Source organism: Musca autumnalis, unplaced genomic scaffold, assembly GCF_047663935.1.
Source record: "Musca autumnalis isolate F117 unplaced genomic scaffold, ASM4766393v1 scaffold_1, whole genome shotgun sequence".
NCBI lineage: Eukaryota > Metazoa > Arthropoda > Insecta > Diptera > Muscidae > Musca > Musca autumnalis.
In genome coordinates, this window is record NW_027411644.1 from 318693340 (window position 1) to 318721043 (window position 27704).

At 35.4% G+C, this 27704-nt stretch overlaps 2 protein-coding genes and 1 long non-coding RNA gene across 3 annotated transcripts; 1 reads left to right on the top strand and 2 right to left on the bottom strand.

Annotated features, from left to right (window-relative positions):
* Positions 1-503: 503 nt before the first annotated feature.
* LOC141390003 (juvenile hormone esterase-like) lies at positions 504-11090 on the bottom strand. The gene is made up of 5 exons (XM_073962394.1): positions 10086-11090; positions 1402-1612; positions 1020-1337; positions 823-955; positions 504-755 (listed from the first exon to the last, which is right to left on the bottom strand). The coding sequence occupies exons 1-5, from the start codon at positions 10899-10901 to the stop codon at positions 569-571; spliced, it is 1665 nt and encodes a 554-aa protein (XP_073818495.1). The 5' UTR covers positions 10902-11090; the 3' UTR covers positions 504-568.
* Positions 11091-18322: 7232 nt separating this feature from the next.
* LOC141390005 (uncharacterized) lies at positions 18323-22940 on the top strand. Its single transcript, XR_012409243.1, has 2 exons — positions 18323-20173; positions 20506-22940. It is a non-coding gene; the product is annotated as an uncharacterized lncRNA (long non-coding RNA).
* LOC141390004 (juvenile hormone esterase-like) lies at positions 18323-22981 on the bottom strand. Its single transcript, XM_073962395.1, has 5 exons — positions 22020-22981; positions 19248-19458; positions 18861-19184; positions 18672-18804; positions 18323-18590 (listed from the first exon to the last, which is right to left on the bottom strand). The coding sequence occupies exons 1-5, from the start codon at positions 22836-22838 to the stop codon at positions 18404-18406; spliced, it is 1674 nt and encodes a 557-aa protein (XP_073818496.1). The 5' UTR covers positions 22839-22981; the 3' UTR covers positions 18323-18403.
* Between the last annotated feature and the right edge of the window lie 4723 nt (positions 22982-27704).

The window sequence follows — 27704 nt, forward strand, 5'->3', positions numbered from 1 at the left end:
TAAAACAAAATTCGCTAATCCCTAATTTTTTCCATTTGATCCAAAAACCTTATATATTTCATATATGAAATTTAATGGTGATCGGTTAACGTTAACCGAGTGGAACTGTGGTTACATTCCATCGAAGCAGCCACTTTCCTGAAAGTGGAGATAGACCCAGATTGAGCAGAAGAACGAACACACAAACATACAATTATAACTCGTCTCAGCTCGTCTGCAAAAAATCACTTAGCTCGTCTATAAAGACTCACTCCAGCTCGTCTGTAAAGACTCATTTTAGCTTGTCTATAAGACTCACTTCAGCTCGTTTATAAAGACTTACTTCAGCTCGCCTGTAAAGACCCACTTCAACTGGCCTATAAAGACTAACTTCAGATCGTCTATAAAGGCAACCTTTAAGATCCTCTATAAATCTCCCTTGTCCTTATCTATAAAGACTAATGCTAAACTTCTCTCAGTTTGTTCGACCATGAAGATTTCCATTATTCCGTATAAAAAATCCATTTTTTGAATGCTCCATGTAACAATGATTTATTATTGATTCACTAATAAGAGATAAAGGATTCCATTAAAATTTACCAACTACTTCTTGTAGAGGAAAAATAGTGTCCCAAAAGGTCATACGTTCTGAGAATATGTCGTTAGTTTTTACAATCACCTCATTGTTGCCCATTTCCAAATATTCCTTATTATTTGGCCTATACAATGGCCATTGTAGATCCTTAAGATATTCATCAGATTGGTTATTTGGATCGCTGAAATATATAAACATCATTTCTATGTACATTTTTGAATCAAAATTGTATTTGTGTTGAAATTTACCTATTCTTGGCAAATTCATACCACATACGGGTTAATCTTTCAATTATTTCATTTTCAGGATCATTCTTTGTGAATATTGGTGTTAAAAGCGGCGAATAAAATAAGTATAGAAGTTCATCAAGATGATTGGCGCCTTTGGAAACAAAATGAGTTAACTTTTATATTTATCAACATACATAAACTGCTGTAGTACTTACCCAAAGCATCATCAAGTTTGAAATAATTATAACGTCCCTTGTATTTAAATAAATAATTATAGACTGGAACATGTTCGGCAATCATTTGCAGAAAACGATAGTTGGCATAACATATCAAACTATCACTATATACCTCAGCAAATTTTCCCACAGATTTTGGAAATTCAATTTGTTTAGAAGTGCCAAAATAATATGATTCCAACTGCTGGCTTATGTTTGACGATTTTGGACCACCTCTTTCGTAAAGAAAATAAATTGGGGCATATTTATCAAATTCACTTATAAAATGTTGACGTTGCTCATCGCTAAGTAAGGTATCTGAAAATGCATTTATAAGTTACTTTTTTTGTTAATATTTGGTTTTGTTGTTTTCAGAACTTACGGTATGCAAAGAAGTACATTTCATATTCAGCTAAACCAATGATCAGGGGAACTTTGTTAAAATTACCACTCATCATTGTCTTATACGGATCTTCTGTGAGAAAACGTTCTTGTCCAAAATCAGATTCAACAACTGGAAACCAATTATATATGGGATTCCAATTCGATTCAAACATTCCGGCTGCGGTATTCACAAAGTTCAACATCGGTTTCTGGAATATAAAATGAATTACTTTAAAGACTACCGTGGCTATAATAAAGTCTATATTCTGTAGCCTTTAAAAACTCCCAACTAGTCGTGTCCAAAACACACCCTGCTCGTCTATTAAATCTCCTTTTGGTGTTATATAAAGACTCGCTTTTGGTCGCCTATAAAGGGATCCATCCGGTCGCATATAAATACTCATTTCTGTTCTCCCTTTAGGTCGTCTATAAAAACTTTCTACTGGTCTTTTATGAAGATTCTATTCAACTGGTGCGCACGATAACTATCGAACGGATCAATCGATTTAATTAAAATTTTGTTTATCGGAAAATTTTGTCCAAACTTAGTTTTAGTTCAAAGATAGGTCATTCCCCACAAAACTTCAAAAATGTTCGCGCACGATAACTCTTAAAAGGGAGTAACCGATATGGTCATAACTTTGCATATGGTAATATTACTTTTCCAGACATAGATCAGGAATGCATATGGACTAAATCTCGAATCTCCTTCTTGTACCTTCCACACAAAATCTGGAAAAAGTACAGTTTAGCAGCTCGTCTCGAATCATTTTGAAATTTTTGACAACAAGTTCTTCTTGCGGGCCCTGTTACGACGGCGCAATATTTTTTCTGGGAAAAGTCCATACTTCCTGAGATAATGACCCAAAAGATCTATCTATAAAAAAGCCTGCCGGTACCAACTAAACTGGGTGGTACGTAAGATAACCCTCGGGGTAAGATCGATTTGGTTTTACAGACTTGGATTGAATCCAAATATTGACTACAACGGACCACTCTTTCGAGTACCTCCCACACAAAGTTTGAAAAGAGTGCAGTTTAAGGATACGCCTGGGATCTTTTTTATAATTTTGGCAAGATGTTGTTGTTGTTAAAAATTTTCTAAGCCTCTTAAGGCTACGTGGATTTTTTTTAAAAATTTTCTAAGCCTCTTAAGGCTACGTGGATTTTTTTAAAGATTTTTTCTAAGCCTGAAAGGATACGGGGATTTTTTAAAAATTTTTTCTAAGCCTCAAAGGCTACGGGGATTTTTTAAAGATTTTTTCTAAGCCTCTAAAGGCTACGTGGATTTTTTAAAGAAATTTCCTAATCCTCCAAAGGCTACGGGGATTTTTTAAAGACTTTTTCTAAGCCTCCAATGGCTGGATTTTTTAAAATTTTTTCTAAGCCTCTTAAGGCTACGTGGATTTTTTAAAGAATTTTTCTAAGCCTCTAAAGGATACGTGGATTTTTTAAACAATTTTTCTAAGCCTCTAAAGGCTACGTGGATTTTTTAAAGAATTTTCCTAAGCCTCTAAAGGCTACGTGGATTTTTTAAAGAATTTTTCTAAGCCTCTAAAGGCTACGTGGATTTTTTAAAGAATTTTTCTAAGCCTCTAAAGGATACGTGGATTTTTTAAAGAATTTTTCTAATTTATTAATGAATTTTTCTAAGCCTCTAAAGGCTACGTGGATTTTTTAAAGAATTTTTCTAAGCCTCTAAAGGCTACGTGGATTTTTTAAAGAATTTTTCTAAGCCTCTAAAGGATACGTGGATTTTTTAAAGAATTTTTCTAAGCCTCTAAAGGCTACGTGGATTTTTTAAAGAATTTTTCTAAGCCTCTAAAGGCTACGTGGATTTTTTAAAGAATTTTTCTAAGCCTCTAAAGGCTACGTGGATTTTTTAAAGAATTTTTCTAAGCCTCTAAAGGCTACGTGGATTTTTTAAAGAATTTTTCTAAGCCTCTAAAGGCTACGTGGATTTTTTAAAGAATTTTTCTAAGCCTCTAAAGGCTACGTGGATTTTTTAAAGAATTTTTCTAAGCCTCTAAAGGCTACGTGGATTTTTTAAAGAATTTTTCTAAGCCTCTAAAGGCTACGTGGATTTTTTAAAGAATTTTTCTAAGCCTCTAAAGGCTACGTGAATTTTTTAAAGAATTTTTCTAAGCCTCTAAAGGCTACGTGGATTTTTTAAAGAATTTTTCTAAGCCTCTAAAGGCTACGTGGATTTTTTAAAGAATTTTTCTAAGCCTCTAAAGGCTACGTGGATTTTTTAAAGATTTTTTCTAAGCCTCTAAAGGCTACGTGGATTTTTTAAAGAATTTTTCTAAGCCTCTAAAGGCTACGTGGATTTTTTTAAAGATTTTTTCTAAGCCTCAAAGGATACGGGGATTTTTTAAAAATTTTTTCTAAGCCTCAAAGGCTACGGGGATTTTTTAAAGATTTTTTCTAAGCCTCTAAAGGCTACGTGGATTTTTTAAAGAAATTTCCTAATCCTCCAAAGGCTACGGGGATTTTTTAAAGACTTTTTCTAAGCCTCCAATGGCTGGATTTTTTAAAATTTTTTCTAAGCCTCTTAAGGCTACGTGGATTTTTTAAAGAATTTTTCTAAGCCTCTAAAGGATACGTGGATTTTTTAAACAATTTTTCTAAGCCTCTAAAGGCTACGTGGATTTTTTAAAGAATTTTCCTAAGCCTCTAAAGGCTACGTGGATTTTTTAAAGAATTTTTCTAAGCCTCTAAAGGCTACGTGGATTTTTTAAAGAATTTTTCTAAGCCTCTAAAGGATACGTGGATTTTTTAAAGAATTTTTCTAATTTATTAATGAATTTTTCTAAGCCTCTAAAGGCTACGTGGATTTTTTAAAGAATTTTTCTAAGCCTCTAAAGGCTACGTGGATTTTTTAAAGAATTTTTCTAAGCCTCTAAAGGATACGTGGATTTTTTAAAGAATTTTTCTAAGCCTCTAAAGGCTACGTGGATTTTTTAAAGAATTTTTCTAAGCCTCTAAAGGCTACGTGGATTTTTTAAAGAATTTTTCTAAGCCTCTAAAGGCTACGTGGATTTTTTAAAGAATTTTTCTAAGCCTCTAAAGGCTACGTGGATTTTTTAAAGAATTTTTCTAAGCCTCTAAAGGCTACGTGGATTTTTTAAAGAATTTTTCTAAGCCTCTAAAGGCTACGTGGATTTTTTAAAGAATTTTTCTAAGCCTCTAAAGGCTACGTGGATATTTTAAAGAATTTTTCTAAGCCTCTAAAGGCTACGTGGATTTTTTAAAGAATTTTTCTAAGCCTCTAAAGGCTACGTGAATTTTTTAAAGAATTTTTCTAAGCCTCTAAAGGCTACGTGGATTTTTTAAAGAATTTTTCTAAGCCTCTAAAGGCTACGTGGATTTTTTAAAGAATTTTTCTAAGCCTCTAAAGGCTACGTGGATTTTTTAAAGAATTTTTCTAAGCCTCTAAAGGCTACGTGGATTTTTTAAAGAATTTTTCTAAGCCTCTAAAGGCTACGTGGATTTTTTAAAGAATTTTTCTAAGCCTCTAAAGGCTACGTGGATTTTTTAAAGAATTTTTCTAAGCCTCTAAAGGCTACATGGATTTTTTAAAGAATTTTTCTAAGCCTCTAAAGGCTACGTGGATTTTTTAAAGAATTTTTCTAAGCCTCTAAAGGCTACGTGGATTTTTTAAAGAATTTTTCTAAGCCTCTAAAGGCTACGTGGATTTTTTAAAGAATTTTTCTAAGCCTCTAAAGGCTACGTGGATTTTTTAAAGAATTTTTCTAAGCCTCTAAAGGCTACGTGGATTTTTTAAAGAATTTTTCTAAGCCTCTAAAGGCTACGTGGATTTTTTAAAGAATTTTTCTAAGCCTCTAAAGGCTACGTGGATTTTTTAAAGAATTTTTCTAAGCCTCTAAAGGCTACGTGGATTTTTTAAAGAATTTTTCTAAGCCTCTAAAGGCTACGTGGATTTTTTAAAGAATTTTTCTAAGCCTCTAAAGGCTACGTGGATTTTTTAAAGAATTTTTCTAAGCCTCTAAAGGCTACGTGGATTTTTTAAAGAATTTTTCTAAGCCTCTAAAGGCTACGTGGATTTTTTAAAGAATTTTTCTAAGCCTCTAAAGGCTACGTGGATTTTTTAAAGAATTTTTCTAAGCCTCTAAAGGCTACGTGGATTTTTTAAAGAATTTTTCTAAGCCTCTAAAGGCTACGTGGATTTTTTAAAGAATTTTTCTAAGCCTCTAAAGGCTACGTGGATTTTTTAAAGAATTTTTCTAAGCCTCTAAAGGCTACGTGGATTTTTTAAAGAATTTTTCTAAGCCTCTAAAGGCTACGTGGATTTTTTAAAGAATTTTTCTAAGCCTCTAAAGGCTACGTGGATTTTTTAAAGAATTTTTCTAAGCCTCTAAAGGCTACGTGGATTTTTTAAAGAATTTTTCTAAGCCTCTAAAGGCTACGTGGATTTTTTAAAGAATTTTTCTAAGCCTCTAAAGGCTACGTGGATTTTTTAAAGAATTTTTCTAAGCCTCTAAAGGATACGGGGATTTTTTAAAAATTTTTTCTAAGCCTCAAAGGCTACGGGGATTTTTTAAAGATTTTTTCTAAGCCTCTAAAGGCTACGTGGATTTTTTAAAGAAATTTCCTAATCCTCCAAAGGCTACGGGGATTTTTTAAAGACTTTTTCTAAGCCTCCAATGGCTGGATTTTTTAAAATTTTTTCTAAGCCTCTTAAGGCTACGTGGATTTTTTAAAGAATTTTTCTAAGCCTCTAAAGGATACGTGGATTTTTTAAACAATTTTTCTAAGCCTCTAAAGGCTACGTGGATTTTTTAAAGAATTTTCCTAAGCCTCTAAAGGCTACGTGGATTTTTTAAAGAATTTTTCTAAGCCTCTAAAGGCTACGTGGATTTTTTAAAGAATTTTTCTAAGCCTCTAAAGGATACGTGGATTTTTTAAAGAATTTTTCTAATTTATTAATGAATTTTTCTAAGCCTCTAAAGGCTACGTGGATTTTTTAAAGAATTTTTCTAAGCCTCTAAAGGCTACGTGGATTTTTTAAAGAATTTTTCTAAGCCTCTAAAGGATACGTGGATTTTTTAAAGAATTTTTCTAAGCCTCTAAAGGCTACGTGGATTTTTTAAAGAATTTTTCTAAGCCTCTAAAGGCTACGTGGATTTTTTAAAGAATTTTTCTAAGCCTCTAAAGGCTACGTGGATTTTTTAAAGAATTTTTCTAAGCCTCTAAAGGCTACGTGGATTTTTTAAAGAATTTTTCTAAGCCTCTAAAGGCTACGTGGATTTTTTAAAGAATTTTTCTAAGCCTCTAAAGGCTACGTGGATTTTTTAAAGAATTTTTCTAAGCCTCTAAAGGCTACGTGGATTTTTTAAAGAATTTTTCTAAGCCTCTAAAGGCTACGTGGATTTTTTAAAGAATTTTTCTAAGCCTCTAAAGGCTACGTGAATTTTTTAAAGAATTTTTCTAAGCCTCTAAAGGCTACGTGGATTTTTTAAAGAATTTTTCTAAGCCTCTAAAGGCTACGTGGATTTTTTAAAGAATTTTTCTAAGCCTCTAAAGGCTACGTGGATTTTTTAAAGAATTTTTCTAAGCCTCTAAAGGCTACGTGGATTTTTTAAAGAATTTTTCTAAGCCTCTAAAGGCTACGTGGATTTTTTAAAGAATTTTTCTAAGCCTCTAAAGGCTACGTGGATTTTTTAAAGAATTTTTCTAAGCCTCTAAAGGCTACATGGATTTTTTAAAGAATTTTTCTAAGCCTCTAAAGGCTACGTGGATTTTTTAAAGAATTTTTCTAAGCCTCTAAAGGCTACGTGGATTTTTTAAAGAATTTTTCTAAGCCTCTAAAGGCTACGTGGATTTTTTAAAGAATTTTTCTAAGCCTCTAAAGGCTACGTGGATTTTTTAAAGAATTTTTCTAAGCCTCTAAAGGCTACGTGGATTTTTTAAAGAATTTTTCTAAGCCTCTAAAGGCTACGTGGATTTTTTAAAGAATTTTTCTAAGCCTCTAAAGGCTACGTGGATTTTTTAAAGAATTTTTCTAAGCCTCTAAAGGCTACGTGGATTTTTTAAAGAATTTTTCTAAGCCTCTAAAGGCTACGTGGATTTTTTAAAGAATTTTTCTAAGCCTCTAAAGGCTACGTGGATTTTTTAAAGAATTTTTCTAAGCCTCTAAAGGCTACGTGGATTTTTTAAAGAATTTTTCTAAGCCTCTAAAGGCTACGTGGATTTTTTAAAGAATTTTTCTAAGCCTCTAAAGGCTACGTGGATTTTTTAAAGAATTTTTCTAAGCCTCTAAAGGCTACGTGGATTTTTTAAAGAATTTTTCTAAGCCTCTAAAGGCTACGTGGATTTTTTAAAGAATTTTTCTAAGCCTCTAAAGGCTACGTGGATTTTTTAAAGAATTTTTCTAAGCCTCTAAAGGCTACGTGGATTTTTTAAAGAATTTTTCTAAGCCTCTAAAGGCTACGTGGATTTTTTAAAGAATTTTTCTAAGCCTCTAAAGGCTACGTGGATTTTTTAAAGAATTTTTCTAAGCCTCTAAAGGCTACGTGGATTTTTTAAAGAATTTTTCTAAGCCTCTAAAGGCTACGTGGATTTTTTAAAGAATTTTTCTAAGCCTCTAAAGGCTACGTGGATTTTTTAAAGAATTTTTCTAAGCCTCTAAAGGCTACGTGGATTTTTTAAAGAATTTTTCTAAGCCTCTAAAGGCTACGTGGATTTTTTAAAGAATTTTTCTAAGCCTCTAAAGGCTACGTGGATTTTTTAAAGAATTTTTCTAAGCCTCTAAAGGCTACGTGGATTTTTTAAAGAATTTTTCTAAGCCTCTAAAGGCTACGTGGATTTTTTAAAGAATTTTTCTAAGCCTCTAAAGGCTACGTGGATTTTTTAAAGAATTTTTCTAAGCCTCTAAAGGCTACGTGGATTTTTTAAAGAATTTTTCTAAGCCTCTAAAGGCTACGTGGATTTTTTAAAGAATTTTTCTAAGCCTCTAAAGGCTACGTGGATTTTTTAAAGAATTTTTCTAAGCCTCTAAAGGCTACGTGGATTTTTTAAAGAATTTTTCTAAGCCTCTAAAGGCTACGTGGATTTTTTAAAGAATTTTTCTAAGCCTCTAAAGGCTACGTGGATTTTTTAAAGAATTTTTCTAAGCCTCTAAAGGCTACGTGGATTTTTTAAAGAATTTTTCTAAGCCTCTAAAGGCTACGTGGATTTTTTAAAGAATTTTTCTAAGCCTCTAAAGGCTACGTGGATTTTTTAAAGAATTTTTCTAAGCCTCTAAAGGCTACGTGGATTTTTTAAAGAATTTTTCTAAGCCTCTAAAGGCTACGTGGATTTTTTAAAGAATTTTTCTAAGCCTCTAAAGGCTACGTGGATTTTTTAAAGAATTTTTCTAAGCCTCTAAAGGCTACGTGGATTTTTTAAAGAATTTTTCTAAGCCTCTAAAGGCTACGTGGATTTTTTAAAGAATTTTTCTAAGCCTCTAAAGGCTACGTGGATTTTTTAAAGAATTTTTCTAAGCCTCTAAAGGCTACGTGGATTTTTTAAAGAATTTTTCTAAGCCTCTAAAGGCTACGTGGATTTTTTAAAGAATTTTTCTAAGCCTCTAAAGGCTACGTGGATTTTTTAAAGAATTTTTCTAAGCCTCTAAAGGCTACGTGGATTTTTTAAAGAATTTTTCTAAGCCTCTAAAGGCTACGTGGATTTTTTAAAGAATTTTTCTAAGCCTCTAAAGGCTACGTGGATTTTTTAAAGAATTTTTCTAAGCCTCTAAAGGCTACGTGGATTTTTTAAAGAATTTTTCTAAGCCTCTAAAGGCTACGTGGATTTTTTAAAGAATTTTTCTAAGCCTCTAAAGGCTACGTGGATTTTTTAAAGAATTTTTCTAAGCCTCTAAAGGCTACGTGGATTTTTTAAAGAATTTTTCTAAGCCTCTAAAGGCTACGTGGATTTTTTAAAGAATTTTTCTAAGCCTCTAAAGGCTACGTGGATTTTTTAAAGAATTTTTCTAAGCCTCTAAAGGCTACGTGGATTTTTTAAAGAATTTTTCTAAGCCTCTAAAGGCTACGTGGATTTTTTAAAGAATTTTTCTAAGCCTCTAAAGGCTACGTGGATTTTTTTAAAGAATTTTTCTAAGCCTCTAAAGGCTACGTGGATTTTTTAAAGAATTTTTCTAAGCCTCTAAAGGCTACGTGGATTTTTTAAAGAATTTTTCTAAGCCTCTAAAGGCTACGTGGATTTTTTAAAGAATTTTTCTAAGCCTCTAAAGGCTAGGTGGATTTTTTAAAGAATTTTTCTAAGCCTCTAAAGGCTACGTGGATTTTTTAAAGAATTTTTCTAAGCCTCTAAAGGCTACGTGGATTTTTTAAAGAATTTTTCTAAGCCTCTAAAGGCTACGTGGATTTTTTAAAGAATTTTTCTAAGCCTCTAAAGTCTACTTGGATTTTTTAATGAATTTTTCTAAGCCTCTAAAGTCTACTTGGATTTTTTAAAGAATTTTTCTAAGCCTCTAAAGGCTACGTGGATTTTTTAAAGAATTTTTCTAAGCCTCTAAAGGCTACGTGGATTTTTTAAAGAATTTTTCTAAGCCTCTAAGTCTCTATAAAGGTTCTCTTCGTGCCATCTATTACCACGGGTGCTCTTAAGACTTACATTTTAAAAACACCCACACCCACAAATTTTTGTTTTTCTACTCACCTCCTTTAAACACTTAATCATATCCGATACCGGTGCTACTGGACACTCCAATAGTTTAGCCTGCTTCTCCGCCAATTCCATTTGATTATTTTCATAGGTAAAATGGCCCAACGGAGAAGCACTTTGCATTATTGCACGATGAAATAGACCCTTGGACATTGGTGATAGTATATGCAGGCCAACACTAAAACTGCCTGCACTATAACCCCACAATGTAACCGAATTTGGATCACCGCCAAATTTTTCAATATGCTCACGAATCCAACGTAAAACCAAAACTTGATCTTTCAAACCCATATTGCCGGAAGCCTCTTCGGTATCGGTAGCCAAGAAACCCAATGACCCCAGACGATAATTAAAGGTCACCAAAACAATATCACGTTCCATAAAATATTGTGGTCCCATTAAGACACTTATGCCTGTTCCTCTATGAAATCCGCCAGGATGTATGAAAACGATGACAGGATTCAATGGTTGATCAGAATTCACATTTTTGGTGTAGACATTCAAATGTAGGCAATCTTCTGACAACATATCCATGTGTTCGGTAACTTGTGGACACATAGGTCCATCGTTAGTAGCATCCAATATTGTTGGCTGCCAAGCTTTGATTGGTTGAGGATTTTTAAAACGTAATTCTCCCAAAGGCGGCTCAGCATAACGTATACCACGAAAGGACCAAAATTTATTACCGAATCGAGTTTCCATTTCGATACCTTTTATGGCGCCCAATGTGGTATCTACTGTGATGGTATTATCCTCCGCATAACATCCAGTTGCCATTATGAAAATAAAAATTCCTAATGTAATGGACATTTTGAATTCGTTAAGGATTTGCTTTGTTTGCGATTTGATGAGGTACTGCGATTTGTTTCGGTTAGAATCAGAGATAGAACTTTTTATCTTAGCCCAAGTTAGTCATATTTATATTCAACTGAAACCAGTCGTAAATGTAGGCCTTTCAGCTCGAGAAAAAATATTAGTCAATTTTGAAAACCATAGCGCAGAAAAATTGGCCTTTAGAGCATGTAACACGTGATTTCACTTACTACACATTTTCTGGTGTAATGTAGCGGATTCGTGACTTTAGTGTAAATCTCAATAGGATAATTATATTAAATTGTGTGTGACTTCACAGTTTAATTTATATATCGGCATCTATGAACACGCATATTTGGCACGCAACTCGTTTGTTCGAAATTTGAATGGATAAATAGATTCAAGATATTTACATATTGAATTTTCTTCACCTAATAAAAGGGTTCCTTTAACAATCGCTCCTACCTACAACTAATATTTGTTTATGGTTAAAAGTTCGCATGGAAAATTACAGTACTGCTAACCAATAATCACCAACTCCTTTCAATAGTTAATGAAGTCATTACACAAAGTAAATTATAATGAGCGGATAGTAGTTGAAGATAAACAAATATATAATTTTAAATAGAATGTGCTTATATTTTACAAAAATCGTATTAAAACATTTTCTTCTTACTCTTATTCAGGGAGGTTTTATTGGCGAGTCATGGAAAGAATTGTTATAGATCAAAAAAGTGTTTGTCAATAGATATGGTGAGGAAGTATTTATGGTCGACAGAAATAGTGAGTTTTTATGGTCAGGAAAGAAAAGAGCACGATTTAAACATACAGAAGAGAGGAATGGGGTATTTTAGACGAGCTAAATTGGATTATTAAGGTATGCTACAGTTAGTTTTTAAAGGCCGTTCTTCAGGTAGTTTTTAAAGTCGGTGCGCGGGAATGTGGTAGTGTACAGTAGGGCGACCCAAAAATTGTTTTTTTAACCCCAACCCTAATTTTTTTCCTTTGATCCAAAAACCCTATAGAGTATAGTCTCGATAATTCGGACACCCGTTAATCCGTACAACGCGGTAATCCGGACACTAGAATTATTTACATGTAGACTCTGTAATCCGGACATCACATATTTTTCTTACCTCGATAATCCGGACATCAATATTTTTGCCCATCTTGAGCATTAGATTCTTATTTATTTCATTGACGTTTTCGTTCTTAGTAATAGCAAATCTATATATATAAAAGAGCTCAGTGAGTGAGTGACTGACATATCATCGACCAGATGAAACCACTGAAGCTAGAATGCTAAAATTTTGATTGTGGGTTGCTGTGTGTAGGGGTGAGATAAGGCTGGGATTTTGGAAATTCGACCTAGAAGGGTACGAAAAGTACTAAAAGGTACTAAATATGGTACCCTTTGTATTAGGCAAACGGGAAGAGCTAGAATTCTGAAATTTGGAATGAGGGTAACTGATGGAGAGTTAGAAAGATGTACCAAACGGTTTTTGGAAATTCGACCTATAAGTGATTCGGAAAGTACTAAATGGTACTAAATATGGTACAATTAAATTTAGGTGGAATTCTCAAATTTGGAATTATGATTACTTATGAAGTGTAGGATTGATGTAGTTTCGGAAATTCGTACTTATGGGTACGGAAAGTACTAAATGGTACTAAGTTTGGTACATTTTGGATTTGGGTGTACAGATAGAGCTGGAATCGTGAAATTTATAATTAAGATTACTTATGGAGTGTTGCATTGAGGTAGCTTTGGAAATTCGTACTTATGGGTACGAAAATTAATAATTGGTACTAAATTTGGTAAAATTTTGATTTGGGTGGACGGATAGAGGTGGAATCCTGAAATTCGCAATTACTGTTGGAGATAGTTATTGAAATTCGTACTTTCATACGAAAAGTATTAATGGTATTATGAATAGAAGTGGAATTCGGAATTTTTGTATTATAGCCGCTGTTGGTGAGTAGGGTTGAGATATGGATGTGGTTGTGGATATACATACAATAAGTGTACGAAAATTACTAAATGGCACAGAATTTGGTCCAAATTGTTATTGTGTAAAGGGGTAGAGCTGTAATTGTGAAATTCGGTATTGGTAAAGCAGTTGACGTTTGGAGTGCAGATAGAGAGGAAGTTTTGCAAATTCGTACTAATGTATACGAAAACAAGTAAGAAAAGTCTATAGTCGGACGGAGCCGACCATGGGATACCCTATACCACTATCCCTGGACAATCGCTCTCCACGGAACTTATTTTCAATGATTGTGAAAATTTAATTATCAAATATCAGAGATGTAATGTATAATACTTATAACCAAAACCAAAATTTATCTAGCATGACAAAGACATTTTTGTAGCAGGAAAGGAAAATTTAATTCACACAAACTAAAATGTAATGAAACCCACTTATGTAGTACTACTACTTCCGTTGTTTAACCGCCACGTTATTGAAATTTTTACCAATTTCACACAAAAGTTTCAGTCCATTTAACCCGCTAAGTATTCTCTGATCTTCACGTTGGTTTGTACGCTTCTTCTTTATCATAAACACAAACTTTGTTCAAAATTTTGCGGGTTATTATTTTGACCTACAGAGCCGCTACAAAATTGGTTAAAATTTTGTTTTTGGTCCATTTCATCCCCTGAACATTTCACTATCATCACCAAAAACTAATCATTTCTATTCTGGCCCGAACCCAACCTCCTTAAAAAATTCGTTACAATCGGTCCATAATTGCGGCCTTAAGTTTGTTTACAATTTTTAATGGACGGACACACATCGCTAAATCGCTTTATCTCGTCGAGATATGAATTTTGGCATACCAAATATGGGGTCTAGGACGAATATTTAGTGTTGTTACATAAACTTTTGGAGAGACAATATGTAGCATTGGATAAAAATGTGGTTCTCTACACAGAACCCATTATATATTAGGCAGTAGGCCCGTTATCTAGCAAACACTTTATTGCAATTTGCATCAGAGGAAAGGTCAGTAGTTTTTTTTCCATATGTAGGCTACTTTGCGAAATATATACATATGTCCTCAAAGAATTAAAATATCGACCAAAAATAAAATGTTTATATTTTTCATACAAAAGTAATGGTCCATTTCACCCGCTAAAGAATATAAGATCATCATTCAAAATGGTAGGCATCTTTTTCGACCTATACTCTTACCCGGTGCAAAATTTCGTGACTATTCATGTATAATTGCGACTTCTAGTGAGTTTTTTATTACACTACAAACAAATAACGGAATATATTAGGCTGTAACTCTGTTATCTTTGCATGTACACCAACATAATTGGCATCAATTGAAAGGTCAAGCGTTCCACTTTCAAGTATATCTCATTTGCCGGAATGTCACTTCCAGGAATTAAAATATAAGCTGTATATTTAAAATTTTCACAATTTTCACACAAAAGTTTTGGTCCATTTAACCATCTAAATATTATCCGATCGCCATCTCAAATTGCAAGCTTCCCCTTTGTGATATACTCTTACCTTATTTAAAATTACGCGTTGATCGGACTATTATTGAGACCTACAAAGCCCCTAGAAAATTGGATAAATATTATGTTTTTGGTCCATTTCACCCGCTAAATATTTCACGATCATCACCAATAAGAATAGGGATCTATTCTGATCTGAACCCGACCTCCATACAAAATTTTGTGATGATCGGTCCATAATTGCGGCCTGGAGCGTGTTTACAATTTATAATGGACAGACGGACGGACGGACACACATCTCAAAATCGCTTGGGGGTCTCCGACGAATATTTCGCGGTGTTACATGAATTTTTACCAAAACAAACATATAATACCCTTTTCCACATTGTGGTATAGGGTATAAATACTAAATCGCGGTTAAGATATAGTTTTGGATAAAAGGAAGTAATTGTTGAAACTTATGTATACTATAAGTACTAAATTTGGTACCGGTTTGCTGTTGCATGATGGGATATAGGTGGAATTTCGAATTGTTGTATGAGGGATTGTGTTGGTGTTTAGATACGGATTTTTTTAAATGCATACAAATTCTAAAATTAGGCTGAGGGCTGTATGATTTATTGAGAAATGCGAAATGAACTAAATGCTATTAAATTTGACGTTGGGTGTAGCAGTGAAGATGGAATTATATCATTAGTGCGTGAAGTAGAGCTAAAACTGTAACAATTGAGCTAAGATCCTGGATTTTAAAAAATTTTACTGAATAATGTACTATTGCTTCTAGGTTAACACGAATTCGGTTTCTAAATAATGTACTGGAATCAAAAGATCAAACCATGGCAGAACTACCAGGTAGTGGTATCACACCAGCTGATCGAATATGAAAAGTCAAATCCCTTTATAAAAAAAAATATTTTTGTTGTAATTTCCACAACAACATAAAGAAAGTTTTGACATAACATATTCAAAATTTTACGATGCCACTACCTGGGTAATTGTGCCCATGATACAATAAGAAGGTAGCAGCAACTGCCGTTTTTGGTAACATAAGATGTCAAAATTTGACATAAATTCAATGCAATTGACACATTATGTTACCACCAGCTGGGCATCAGCTGGGCTGATAATGCTACCTTCTTATTGTATCATGATTGTGCCATGGATCAAACGTACATTTCAACAAAATTGTTTTTATTTTTGTTGTCTATTCTTAACGTTATAGTAAGTTCATTGGAAAAGACAGATATATGCGGCTAATTTTTTACAAGAAGGTTTTTCCATCCCGAGAAAAAAAGGCCTAAAATAAAATGTCTCAAAAATTAACTGTTATATAGGGTAACATCTTCTGAATAACGGTTTTCTACATTTTGATATCACAAATTCCAAAATTCGGTTGGAAAATGTGGATAAAATTTTCAAAGCACCTATATCGTTCTAAGAAAACATGGATTTGAATTTAAAATTTAGGCCGCTGTTGAAGTGTAGACGTCTTTTTTTTGAAATTCGAACAAAACGTATACGAGCTGTACTTGAAAGAAATTAAATATCAATTCAAATAGGTATTAGTACATCAAAATTTTCTGTTTTCTCCATATTAAATATTGTTTATTTGTATATTATTTCTTTTCCGCTTACGAAGTAGCGGGCATTTTGCTAGTGATGTATAAATAAGAAAAAATAAGTTTTCAAAGATTTCGATCCAAATTTAAGGCCCCAGTGGCCCGTGTTAACATTTTCCGATTGTGCTCAAACTTTGGCAATCTTAAAATCTAACAAAACTAAACACTATAGGGGTGTGCCGCATAAAAAATCCGACATCGATTTTTTCCCTATGAGTTAAAACCACTCATTATTTGTCATCATACATTAATTTGTCATCATATGATATTGTCAATATTTGCAATGTAATTATTGCATTTATGAAGTCAGGCATAGCCACAGCATATTCCACTCAACCGGCCTATTTGCTTAATCAAAGCACTCCTCGTCCCGATAACGTATCAGCACAGTGGCAAAGTATTGCCCACACCAGGCAAACAGCTGCAAAATTTATACTTGGAAACCAGAGACCTTCACCCACTCCATGGTATGACCAGAAGTGTCGTGCTGATTCCGAAGAGAAAAATGGGGCATCTGCAATCAGTAGCAACGCGTGACGCAAGAGAGAGTTATCGGGATAAAAGGAGAGAGGAGAAACTTATATTTTGAAGGAAAAAACGGAAATGAAAAAGTGAAGGTGTCTAAAAATCGAGATGTACAGGAACCAGTATGAAGACCAGGCGCATCCTCCTGCAGCGACAAACTGATGCAGATAGTGTGCTCAGGATATGGAAAAAATTATTTTTACAAACTATTGGTATCCAATACTAGTGAAGGCGAAGAAGATACCACAGACTGAAGAATAATAAGGCAGCAGGAGCCGATGGTTTACCAGACGAGGTGTATGCATCAGATAGTTATCAAATCCACCATTGACCAGATATTTATCCGGAGGCAAGTCCTGAAAAAGAACCAAGAGAAGCAAAGCAGATACAAAAGCAGCCTTCGACAGCCCCTTACGATCAAAGGTATTCGAAGTCATGTCTGTATGTGGTTTCACCGCAAATTTCATTCATCATTGTAAGATTACTTTAACTGACACCCGGTCCAAAGTTAAAATAGGAAAGAACCTCTCCGAACAGTTCAGTACCAAAAGGTGTGATCCTGCTAGAAAAGGTTATACGAGGAGCAAACGTCATAAGAAATGGAACAATATACACCAATGGCGCATGTTACTTGTTTCTGATGACGACATTGTCATCATTGGTAGATCAGTAAAAGAAGTAACTGATACCTTTGAGAAGGTCTGGCAAGACAAAACCAAATTGATGGTGTCGACGCGAAATGCTTCCATGGAACTCGGACCAACTGTGGAAGTTGGTTCATATAATTTTGAGGTAGTTAAAAACTTTGTCTATATCGGCACCTTCATAAACACAACAAACAACATCAGTTGTGGAATAAGAAGAATAATAGTATTGGCCTTCAGTAAGCAGTTTAAAAACAAACCCACATCTCGTCAACAAAAAATAGCACTTTACAAACCACTGATACTACCCGTACTAATCTCTGGTTCCGAAGTCTGGGTACTTGCGCAAGCAGATAAGTCAGTGCTTGGTGTGTTTGGGAGAAAAATACTTCGAAAGATCTACGGGCCAATATGCGTTGACCACAAATATCGACCACTAGCTGTATCGGCTAAACAACGACATCAGTGTAGTTAAACGTATCGTGATGCAACGATTGCATTAGTTGGGCCTTGACATAAGAATGAGCGATGATGAACTCGCTAAAAAGGCGTATAAATACCCGGTATTCCGATTTGGATAAATAAAGCAACAAATAGAGAGGAATAGAAATCTTTTTTTTTAGTTTGGCTTAAAGGACAAATCGCTCATTTACTCATAGAGTGACACATTTCAAAAAATCGAGTTTCGAGAAAAACGCGTTTTAAGTTGGCGGTTGAAATTTGACTTTCCAACTTAAAAAGATTATTACACGAAAAATAAAATAACTACTTGGACCATATTTTGCAAACAGCTAGCCAGATATCAGTGCTAAATTTCTGTGCAAGATCAAGCATGATTTGAATTGCTTTAGTGCTTCACAAGCTCAAAAAACTTTGTTGGTGAATTATGCCAAACCCGTAGTAAATGAGCTGTAACACGTTGAGTTTTAGAAATATGAGCATGAAAATTTGACACAAGATAAAGTAGAAGTTGTAGAAAAAATAGAAATTGCTAACTCAGAAAACGCATTTTTTGAGTTATGCATATGTAAATGAGCGAAATGTTCTGTAGAGGGCCAACGAAGTATGGAAGTAACTGATGCAAAGTTGTCAAATTATTGTGAAACAAGTTAGTGAAATGGCAACAACCACGTAAAATAAGGTCAATGCTCAAACAATATTCTTTTTCCAGTTTTGAAATTAGTTATGGACTCAACTTTGATCAAACATTTTTATTATTTTTAATTAGTTCAAACAAATATTTTATAAGTTTCTATTTATCATATCCTGCAGGGGAAATAGACGATCCCAAAGCTGCATGCGTTGAGGAAATATGCCATTCGTCTTAACATTCAAATTGTTACCAATTTCCAAATATTGTTTCTTCGATTGGTCATAAAGAGGCCATTTAAGATTCTTAAGGTAATCATCGGAGTAATTGTTTGGATCGCTAAAAGGAAAGAAGGAAAAAATAATGAAAAAATTGATTCGCACAATCTAAAAAAAATTTGACAATTTTTTCTTCACTTACCTCTTCTTGGCAAATTCATACCACATGCGTGTTAAACGTTCAATGGTATCATTTTCTGGATCCGTCTTTCTTAACTGTGGTGTAAACAAGGGAGCATTAAACAAATACAACAGTTCATCATGATGCATGGCACCTAGAAAGTTAAAAAAGTGATAATAGTGTCGATGCTTAAAAGTGTCCTTAACTTACCCAAAGTTTCATTTGTATCGGGATTCCTAAAATGGCTATAACGTCCCTTATATGTAAACAAGTAGGTGTAAACCGGTACGTATTTGGAGACCATTTGTAAAAATCGATGATATTCAAAACATATCAAACCATCGCTGTATAGTTCACCGAAACGCATCAACGACTGGGGATATTCCAATTTTTTATTGTCAAAATAAAACGAACGCATCTCCTGACTGATATTACGTGAACGCGGTGTATCACGTTCATATAAAAAGTAAATTGGATTATATTTGGCAAAGTCCTGATTGAAACGTTCACGCTGGGTGTCATTGCGTAGAGTGGCTGTAGAAAGAAAAAATATGGATCATAGGTATTCAAAAATTTCAATGAAATTTTGTGACTTACAATATCCTAAATAATAGAATTCATATTCGGTTATACCAATTATCAAAGGGACTTTGTGAATATTTCCATCAATCATTGTTTTATATGGATCCTCAACAATGAAACGCTCTTGGCCAAAGTCTTTTTCCACCACTGGCAACCAATTTAGTACGGGATTCCATTCATATTCAAACATTGCTTGTAGGCTGTCCACGAAATCGAGCATTGGTTTCTATAAGGGAAGATAAATAAATAAATTTAAACGATACGAAAATGACAAAGGAATTTTATATAGACGTGCTGAAAGAAAATCTTTACAGAGGAATATAAAAACTCCTCTGTAAAGATTTACTTTCAGCAAGCTCAAGGGCGACTTCATAGAAAAGGTGAAGGGAGCCTTTATATATGAGCTGAAGTTAGGCTTTATAGACGAGCTGGCGGGAGTCTTTATATATGAGCTGAAGGGAGTCTTTACAGACGATCTGGAGGGAGTCTTTATATATGAGCTGGAGGGAGTATTTATAGACGAGCTGGATGGAGTCTTTAAAGACGAGCTGGAGGGCGTCTTTACAGACGAGCTGGAGGGAGTCTTTACAGACGAGCTGGAGGGAGTCTTTACAGACGTGCTGGAGGGAGTCTTTATAGATGAGCTAAAGGCAGTATTTCTAGACGAGTTGAAGGGAGTCTTTATAGACGAACTGGAGGGAGTCTTTATAGACGAGCTGGAGGGAGTATTTATAGACGAGTTGGAGGCAGTATTTCTAGAGGAGTTGGAGGGAGTCTTTATATATGAGCTCGAGGGAGTCTTTATAGATGAGCTGAAGGCAGTATTTCTAGAGGAGTTGGAGGGAGTCTTTATATATCAGCTCGAGGGAGTCTTTGTATACGAGCTGGAGAGAGTCTTTATATATGAGCTGGAGGGAGTCTTTATAGACGAGCTGGAGGGAGTATTTCTAGACAAGCTGAAGGCAGTATTTCTAGACGAGTTGGAGGGAGTTTTTATAGACGAGCTGGAGGGAGTTTTTATAGACGAGCTGGAGGGAGTCTTTATAGACGAGCGGGAGGGAATCTTTATAGACGAGTTGGAGGGAGTATTTCTAGAGGAGTTGAGGGAGTCTTTATAGATGAGCTGAAGGCAGTATTTTTAGAGGAGTTAGAGTGAGTCTTTATATATGAGCTCGAGGGAGTCTTTGTATACGAACTGGATAGAGTCTTTATATATGAGCTGGAGGGAGTCTTTATAGAAGAGCTGAAGGCAGTATTTCTAGACAAGTTGGAGGGAGTCTTTATAGACGAGCTGGAGGGAGTCTTTATAGACGAGCTGGAGGGAGTCTTTATAGACGAGCTGGAGGGAGTCTTTATAGACGAGCTGGAGAGAGTCTTTGTAGACGAGCTGGAGGGAGTCGTTATAGACGAGCTGGAGAGAGTCTTTATAGACAAGCTGGAGGAGTCTTTATAGACGAGCTGGAGGGAGTCTTTATAGACGAGCTGGAGGGAGTCTTTATAGACGAGCTGGAGGGAGTCTTTATAGACGAGCTGGAGAGAGTCTTTATATACGAGCTGGAGGGAGTCTTTATAGACGAGCTGGAGGGAGTCTTTATAGACGAGCTGGAGGGAGTCTTTATAGACGAGCTGGAGGGAGTCTTTATAGACGAGCTGGAGAGAGTCTTTATAGACGAGCTGGAGGGAGTATTTCTGGACAAGCTGAAGAAAGTATTTCTAGATGAGTTGGAGGGAGTTTTTATAGACGAGCTGGAGGGAGTTTTTATAGACGAGCTGGAGGGAGTTTTTATAGACGAGCTGGAGGGAGTCTTTATAGACCAGCTGGAGGTAGTATTTCTAGACGAGTTGGAGGGAGTTTTTATAGACGAGCTGGAGGGAGTCTATAGACGAGCTGGAGGGAGTCTATAGACGAGCTGGAGGGAGTCTATAGACGAGCTGGAGGGAGTCTATAGACAAGCTGGAGGGAGTCTATAGACGAGCTGGAGGGAGTCTTTATAGATAAGCTGGAGGGATGCTTTATAGACAAGCTGGAGGGAGTCTTTATAGACGAGCTGGAGGGAGTTTTTATAGAAGAGCTGGAGGGAGTCTTTATAGACGAGCTGAGGGAGTCTTTATAGACGAGTTGGAGGGAGTCTTTATAGACGAGTTGGAGGGAGTCTTTATAGACGAGTTGGAGGGAGTCTTTATAGACGAGCTGGAGGGAGTCTTTATAGACGAGCTGGAGGGAGTCTTTATAGACGAGCTGGAGGGAGTCTTTATAAACGAGTTGGAGGGAGTATCCATAGACGAGTTGGAGGGAGTATCCATAGACGAGTTGGAGGGAGTCTCTATAGACGAGCTGGAGGGAGTCTCTATAGACGAGCTGGAGGGAGTCTTTATAGACGAGCTGGAGGGAGTCTTTATAGACGAGCTGAGGGAGTCTTTATAGACGAGCTGAAAGCAATATTTATGGACGTGTTGGAGGGAGTTTTTATAGAAGAGCTGGAGGGAGTCTTTATAGACGAGCTGAGGGAGTCTTTATAGACGAGTTGGAGGGAGTCTTTATAGACGAGTTGGAGGGAGTCTTTGTAGACGAGCTGGACGAAGTCTTTAAGGAGAAGACTGTTTAAGCTCTGTTATGTCATTTGAAGAAGGAAGACTACCTTCAGATTCTCGCTGAAAAATCCCGTTTATAAAGACTACCTTCGGCTTATTCACAAAGATTCCATTTAGCTTTGCAGACGATCCCCAACAAGGAAGGACTTTTTGAAAATATTTTTTTCTTGAACTGTCATTCTGTATTTCACTCACCGTTTTCAAACACTTGACCATATCGTTGACGGGTTGCACAGGACACTTCAGCAATTTGGCCTGCTTCTCGGCCAAGTGCAATTGATGATTTGCATAACGATATTGTCCCAACGGTGATGCGCTTTGCATTATGGCACGATGAAATAAACCCTTCGTCATGGGTGACATTAAATGTAAACCAATGCTAAGACTACCGGCACTGTACCCCCAAACGGTAACCGAGTTTGGATCACCACCAAACTGCTCAATATGTTGTTGTATCCAACGAAGGGCGACGACTTGATCTTTAAGACCCATATTACCGGGTGCATCAGCTGTCCCAGTAGCCATGAAACCCAAAGAAGCCAAACGGTAATTTACTGTTACCAAAACGATATCACGATCCATGAAATTTTGTGGTCCTGCATAGGCGCTTATGGCTGATACGGCATAAAATCCTCCTGGATGTAAGTAAACTATGACGGGTTTCAAACCGCCCGATTTATTTGTATCCTTAGTGTAGACATTTAAACGCAGGCAATCTTCAGAGAGCCATGTTCGATTTACCGTTACTTGAGGACACATTGGACCATCTTTGGTGGCATCGAATACATTGGGTTTCCATGGTTTTACCGGTTGGGGATTTTGAAAGCGTAATTCTCCCACTGGGGGTTCGGCGTAACGTATTCCACGAAATGCCCAAAACTTGGCACCCAAACGACTTTCCATACGCGCACCCTTTATGGCCCCGGCTGTGGTATCAACCGTGAGATCGTCTTCCCCATGACTTATTGCCAATAACTGCAGCAGCAGTAATGAAATAAGTGGAAAAAATAACATCACTTGTGAAGAAAAACACTTTTAATTGAGATTCGTTTATTCGAAAGGAATTCCCCTTTTGAGCAATGTACTTTGCTTGCCTTTGTGCTGAAGCGTTGTGTGGAGTTTTTACATTTTGTTATTTCTATTTATTCAATTCTGTTCTGAGTGTTGCTAATCTTTAGCGTAAGTGATTTGAATCATCAATTATACACTCATGGAAAAATATCAGTTCAAGTTAGCAATTTGAGTTTTATTATATAAAATTTAAGTTGGATTTTATAAAATTTATTTTACTTAGTTCACGTCTTAAAATCACAAGAAATTTTGAATGAAAATAGAATTATTTATTGATGGAATTTTAACAGTTCCCATGTTTCCATGGACAAGTTTAACCTAACTAGATATAACTCCAAAGAGGTATTGCAGGAGTTACAGGAAAAAAAAACAGCACTTGGCATGGTGTTCAATGAGTCATTTGTTTATAATTCCAAATGGTTTAACGAGGGTAAATTTAATTTCTTATCAGCGTAACATTTTCCTCAGGTGGCTTTATACACATTTTCACATACATAATTGACAGATGTATTAAAATTAATAATCTTGTTATTGATTCTATAAATTGTATTGGGAAAATCCAATAAACAATTTAGCTAAATAGCAAAATAACTTAACCAACTATTCTGTAGAATTCTTGGAAATACCTAAGTTATATAATGAATTCATCTCATTAGGATATTCTCATGGTTTATTTGGGAACGAATAAAGAAGAAATAGGACATACATATTTGTATTTGTAATTTAAGTCAGTTTGATTTGCATTTATTTATGAACAAGTGTGCGGTTGGACAATCAATGTACATATGTATTATTTTGCAGTTTATAATCGAGGAGTTGATGACGTGAAAATCAAGTCGATCATGCCCAGCAAAAAAAATTGGAAGTAGTGCAATGTGGACTAGTTCTGTCACGGCATGTTTTGATGCAGTTCAACCGGAGTCGTGAAAAAGGCACTCCAGTCCTCACATTTTAACCGCATTTGGATGCAATCCAAAGAATCACATCCACTTGTCACATTTTAACAACATCCGGATGCAGTTCAGCGGAGTCATGAAAAAGGCACTCCAATTCCTCACAATTTAACAGCATCCGGATGCAGTCCAAACGGAGTCGTGAAAAAGGCACTCCGCTCGCTACATATTATTAGCAGTTGTTAGAGATCCCTACATGTACATAATTCAGTTTGTACATCTCTACAGGCAGTGGCATACATTTTCCAATAAGAGATAAGCGTGTTAACATTTTCAAACATTTGTTGATACAAACTAAATAATATTTCATTTGTGAACCTTTTTCCCGTAACTCAAGAGAAGAAAATTTCCGAATGGAGTGCTGTTGGAGTACATGCCGAAATCTTAAATGGTGATGGGAAGACAGCCCATTTAGCAAATGAAGCAAAAACAGTTCAGCTTGGAACAAATGGAGAGCGGAGGAAATACGCATGTTTGCGATTGAATTCAATGGAGAATTTTCGTAATTTGTGTTAATGTAATAAAGTTCTTAATATTTTTGTTTTACACAAATAATGCATTTTATTTGTTCTGGCATATTTTGTAATGGCTTGCACGATTTCTGCAGAATGCCTGTATCGAAACACGTGCTTTGGACTGCCTCCTATTCTACCCCAAAGGGTTAGTTAAAATGCAATGCCAAAGGGTCAGTTAAAATGCAGTGCAATGGAGTGCCTCTTTCCGTAGTCACCCTCTTGTAAAAATTATGAGTGAAAATGCATAATTTGATGCACTTTCAGATCACTTGTACATATCATTTAACTGCCTCTTTCGAGGCAAACTTTTTGCTGGGTGCCTATTGACCAATACAGGGAGTAAGAGGAGAATGAGAAACTCAGGGGAATATCACACTCGACTCAGCCTTCAGAGAAAGATATCGACTCAGATCTGATAGCAACAGTATTAAGTCTTCCTTGGGGCTGCAAAACTTTTCTCCATATTTTGGTGGAGGGTATAACAAATACTAAAGGTATGCTCGGTGGTGAAATCATATGCAGTAATCGATACTAGCAGATGTTTCGATAATCCTCCCAGAGACTATCTTTAAGTCATCGAGATAACGGATGCAGTGATTGATACGTTTGTCTGTAATCGAAAAGTTGATCATGTGAAAAATAAGTCGATCAAGGAGACTAAGAAACTCAGAAGAAGGTTTAATTCCACTTTTTTTCCTTTATTATTCCACTTGGGAACATAGGGCTTCTATAACACATTTCCATCTTAATTTATCTTGACATAATAATTTTATTTCATCGAAAGATTTATTTATCTGGTTTAATCCAGTCTTTATGGTTCTCCTCCAATTATTTTTTGGACGTCCGGGTCGACGGTTTCCCTGTGGGTTCCACTCCAAGGCTGTTCTGGTGATGCTGTTAATTGGTTTGCGCAATGTATAGCCAATCCATTTCCTCTTTCGGCTTGTAATTTGTTGCAGTATTGGATCTTCCTTTGTCTGTCTTAAAGCGGGGTACACGCGATCAGTTTTGATTGTCAGTTTTTGCTCAAATAATCGGTTGCTTGCCGGTGTGGCCGTTCACTTTTGCCAGTCATCAGGCAACCACAAAATATTTTGTGGTTGCTGGACGGTTGGACAGTTATCGATAATTCAAAAAAATCGACAGTCAAAACTGATCGTGTGTACCCCGTTTAAGAGTTCGTCGCTTGATATGGTGTTTGGCCAAAACACTTTTAATATAATGTGCAAACATTTGTTTACAAATGTTTGTAATTTGTGTGCCACGCCAAGTGTCGCTGCCATACAGTAATGTTGAATTTACACAACTGTTAAAAAGACGAAGTTTCGTGTTGTGATTTCCACGTTCTTCTCATGCGACCGAATGCTGTTCTTGCTTTCTTTATCCGATTTTCAACATCGTCGCTTACACCACCGTCTGCAGACATGATGCTACTGAGGTAGCAAAAGCTTTTTTTTGTATTTTATAGGATTGTTGTCAATCATGAAGCTGTTTGCGTTGGTATTATTTATTGGCATAGCGTATGTTTTTGCTGTGTTTATTTCTAGACCCACAGTTTTTGCAATTTTTACTAAGTCGTCTAATCTCTGCATTAGATTAAAGTTGTGTGACAGTAATAGTCCATTTAGATATGACTTCATTAGCCGGATTTAGCACATTATCAGGTTTTATTTGCTAAATCCAGCCCAAAATCTACCAGATTTCCCATACAAAAATAAATCCTCGTATGTCCGTGTTTAGACACACACATTTCTCGGGAAAGTAAATTCAGTTTTTAGGCAATAGGGGGTAGGGAAGAGTATTGAGGAGCTCTTTCCTCTCCGCTCTCTCCAAAAAAAACTCAATTTACTTTCCCGAGAAATTTGTGTTTCTAAACACAGACTATTGAGTGTAATTGTTTTAAATCTGGCTTAAATCCTCTTATACAACTCTGTTTTTTGCAACATGTTGCTAGAAAATACAAAAGGTTGCAAGCTGGCACAAGAAACAAGGGAGATGCATCGGTGAATTGCTACACTAAAAATAATTTAAAATGTAAAAATTTGTAAACAAGGCGGAATAATTAAATTTGTTTTGATGTACAAAGTTGATTTTAATCAACCAAGGCTACTATTTACGATGTCTAAACGATAAAATAATTCGTTTATTTATTTTAGATGGGCAAACTGCGATAAAATAATTCTTTATTTGCTCTCTAGTTAGCATTAGTAGCATAAGCTTTGTTCCTTTACTTTTTTAATGGTAAGAGTGGTAAAAGAGAAAAGTGTCAAAATTGCTCTCTCATGAACATTTTTGCCAGAAAAGTAAACGAACGGAAAAATGGTAGATCTGGTAGCAAGGTCAAAAAGAAACACGAAAAATCAATTTTCTTCTTTTATTTCACAGTTTTTAATTTAGTTTTGTCAGCGTTCGACTTTTTCTTCTGTTTTTTGTCAATTTTTTTCTTCATTGTGAAATAATCGTCAAACAAAAGTCGAAAAATCAGTTCTACCATTTTTTACCTGGTGAAATTTTGCTGGTAGCCTGTGGTAGAAGAGAAAGGCATATGTGCTCTCTCTCCTCTCTCAATCTCTTAAAAATTGCTGCCAGTTTTACACTTTTTGAGGTTAAGGAACGCTTTGCAGGTTAAAAATGGTAACAAGTGGTAAAAATGGTAACCTCAGGTATGTAAAGGAACACAGCTATAATGTGCTAACATTTTCAGTATTAAACAATAAATTTCAAAGACATAAATACAACAAGATAAGACATTTTTTTGCTATCATTCTTCAGTGAATGGCTTTTGAATTTAACATAATGTTATATTACGATATGGTGATATAATATTTTTTCTTTTAAACATTTTTACGTATTTAACCGAATTTACCGATCCAATTGACATAGAATTATTCTTGAATAGATCCTTGAATTCATAAATTTCGTTTCTGATACCATTACATGAAATGTTCCTTGTTTAACTCCCGCGTTCGTATGGAAGTGTTCACTAGTGAGGCCGCAGTGACGAACAGTGAGGGTGGTGCTCTCGTACATTGCCTTGATTATAATGATTATTTTTTGTGGCACCCCTTTCGCTGCTAGAGTTGCCCATATAGCTTCACGGTTTATTAAGTCGAAAGCTTTTTTGAAATCAATAAATATGAGATATAGTGGTGTTTTCCATTCTATAGATTGCTCTATTATTATACGTAGTGTGTTAGTTTGATAGAAGCAGCTTCGGTTTGGTCGAAACCCTGCTTGTTCGTCACGCAGAGATTTCTCTATGCTTAGCAATATATCATTTAGAAGAATGGACATTATTTTGTAAATAGTGTTTAATATAGTGATGCCTCTACAGTTGTCGC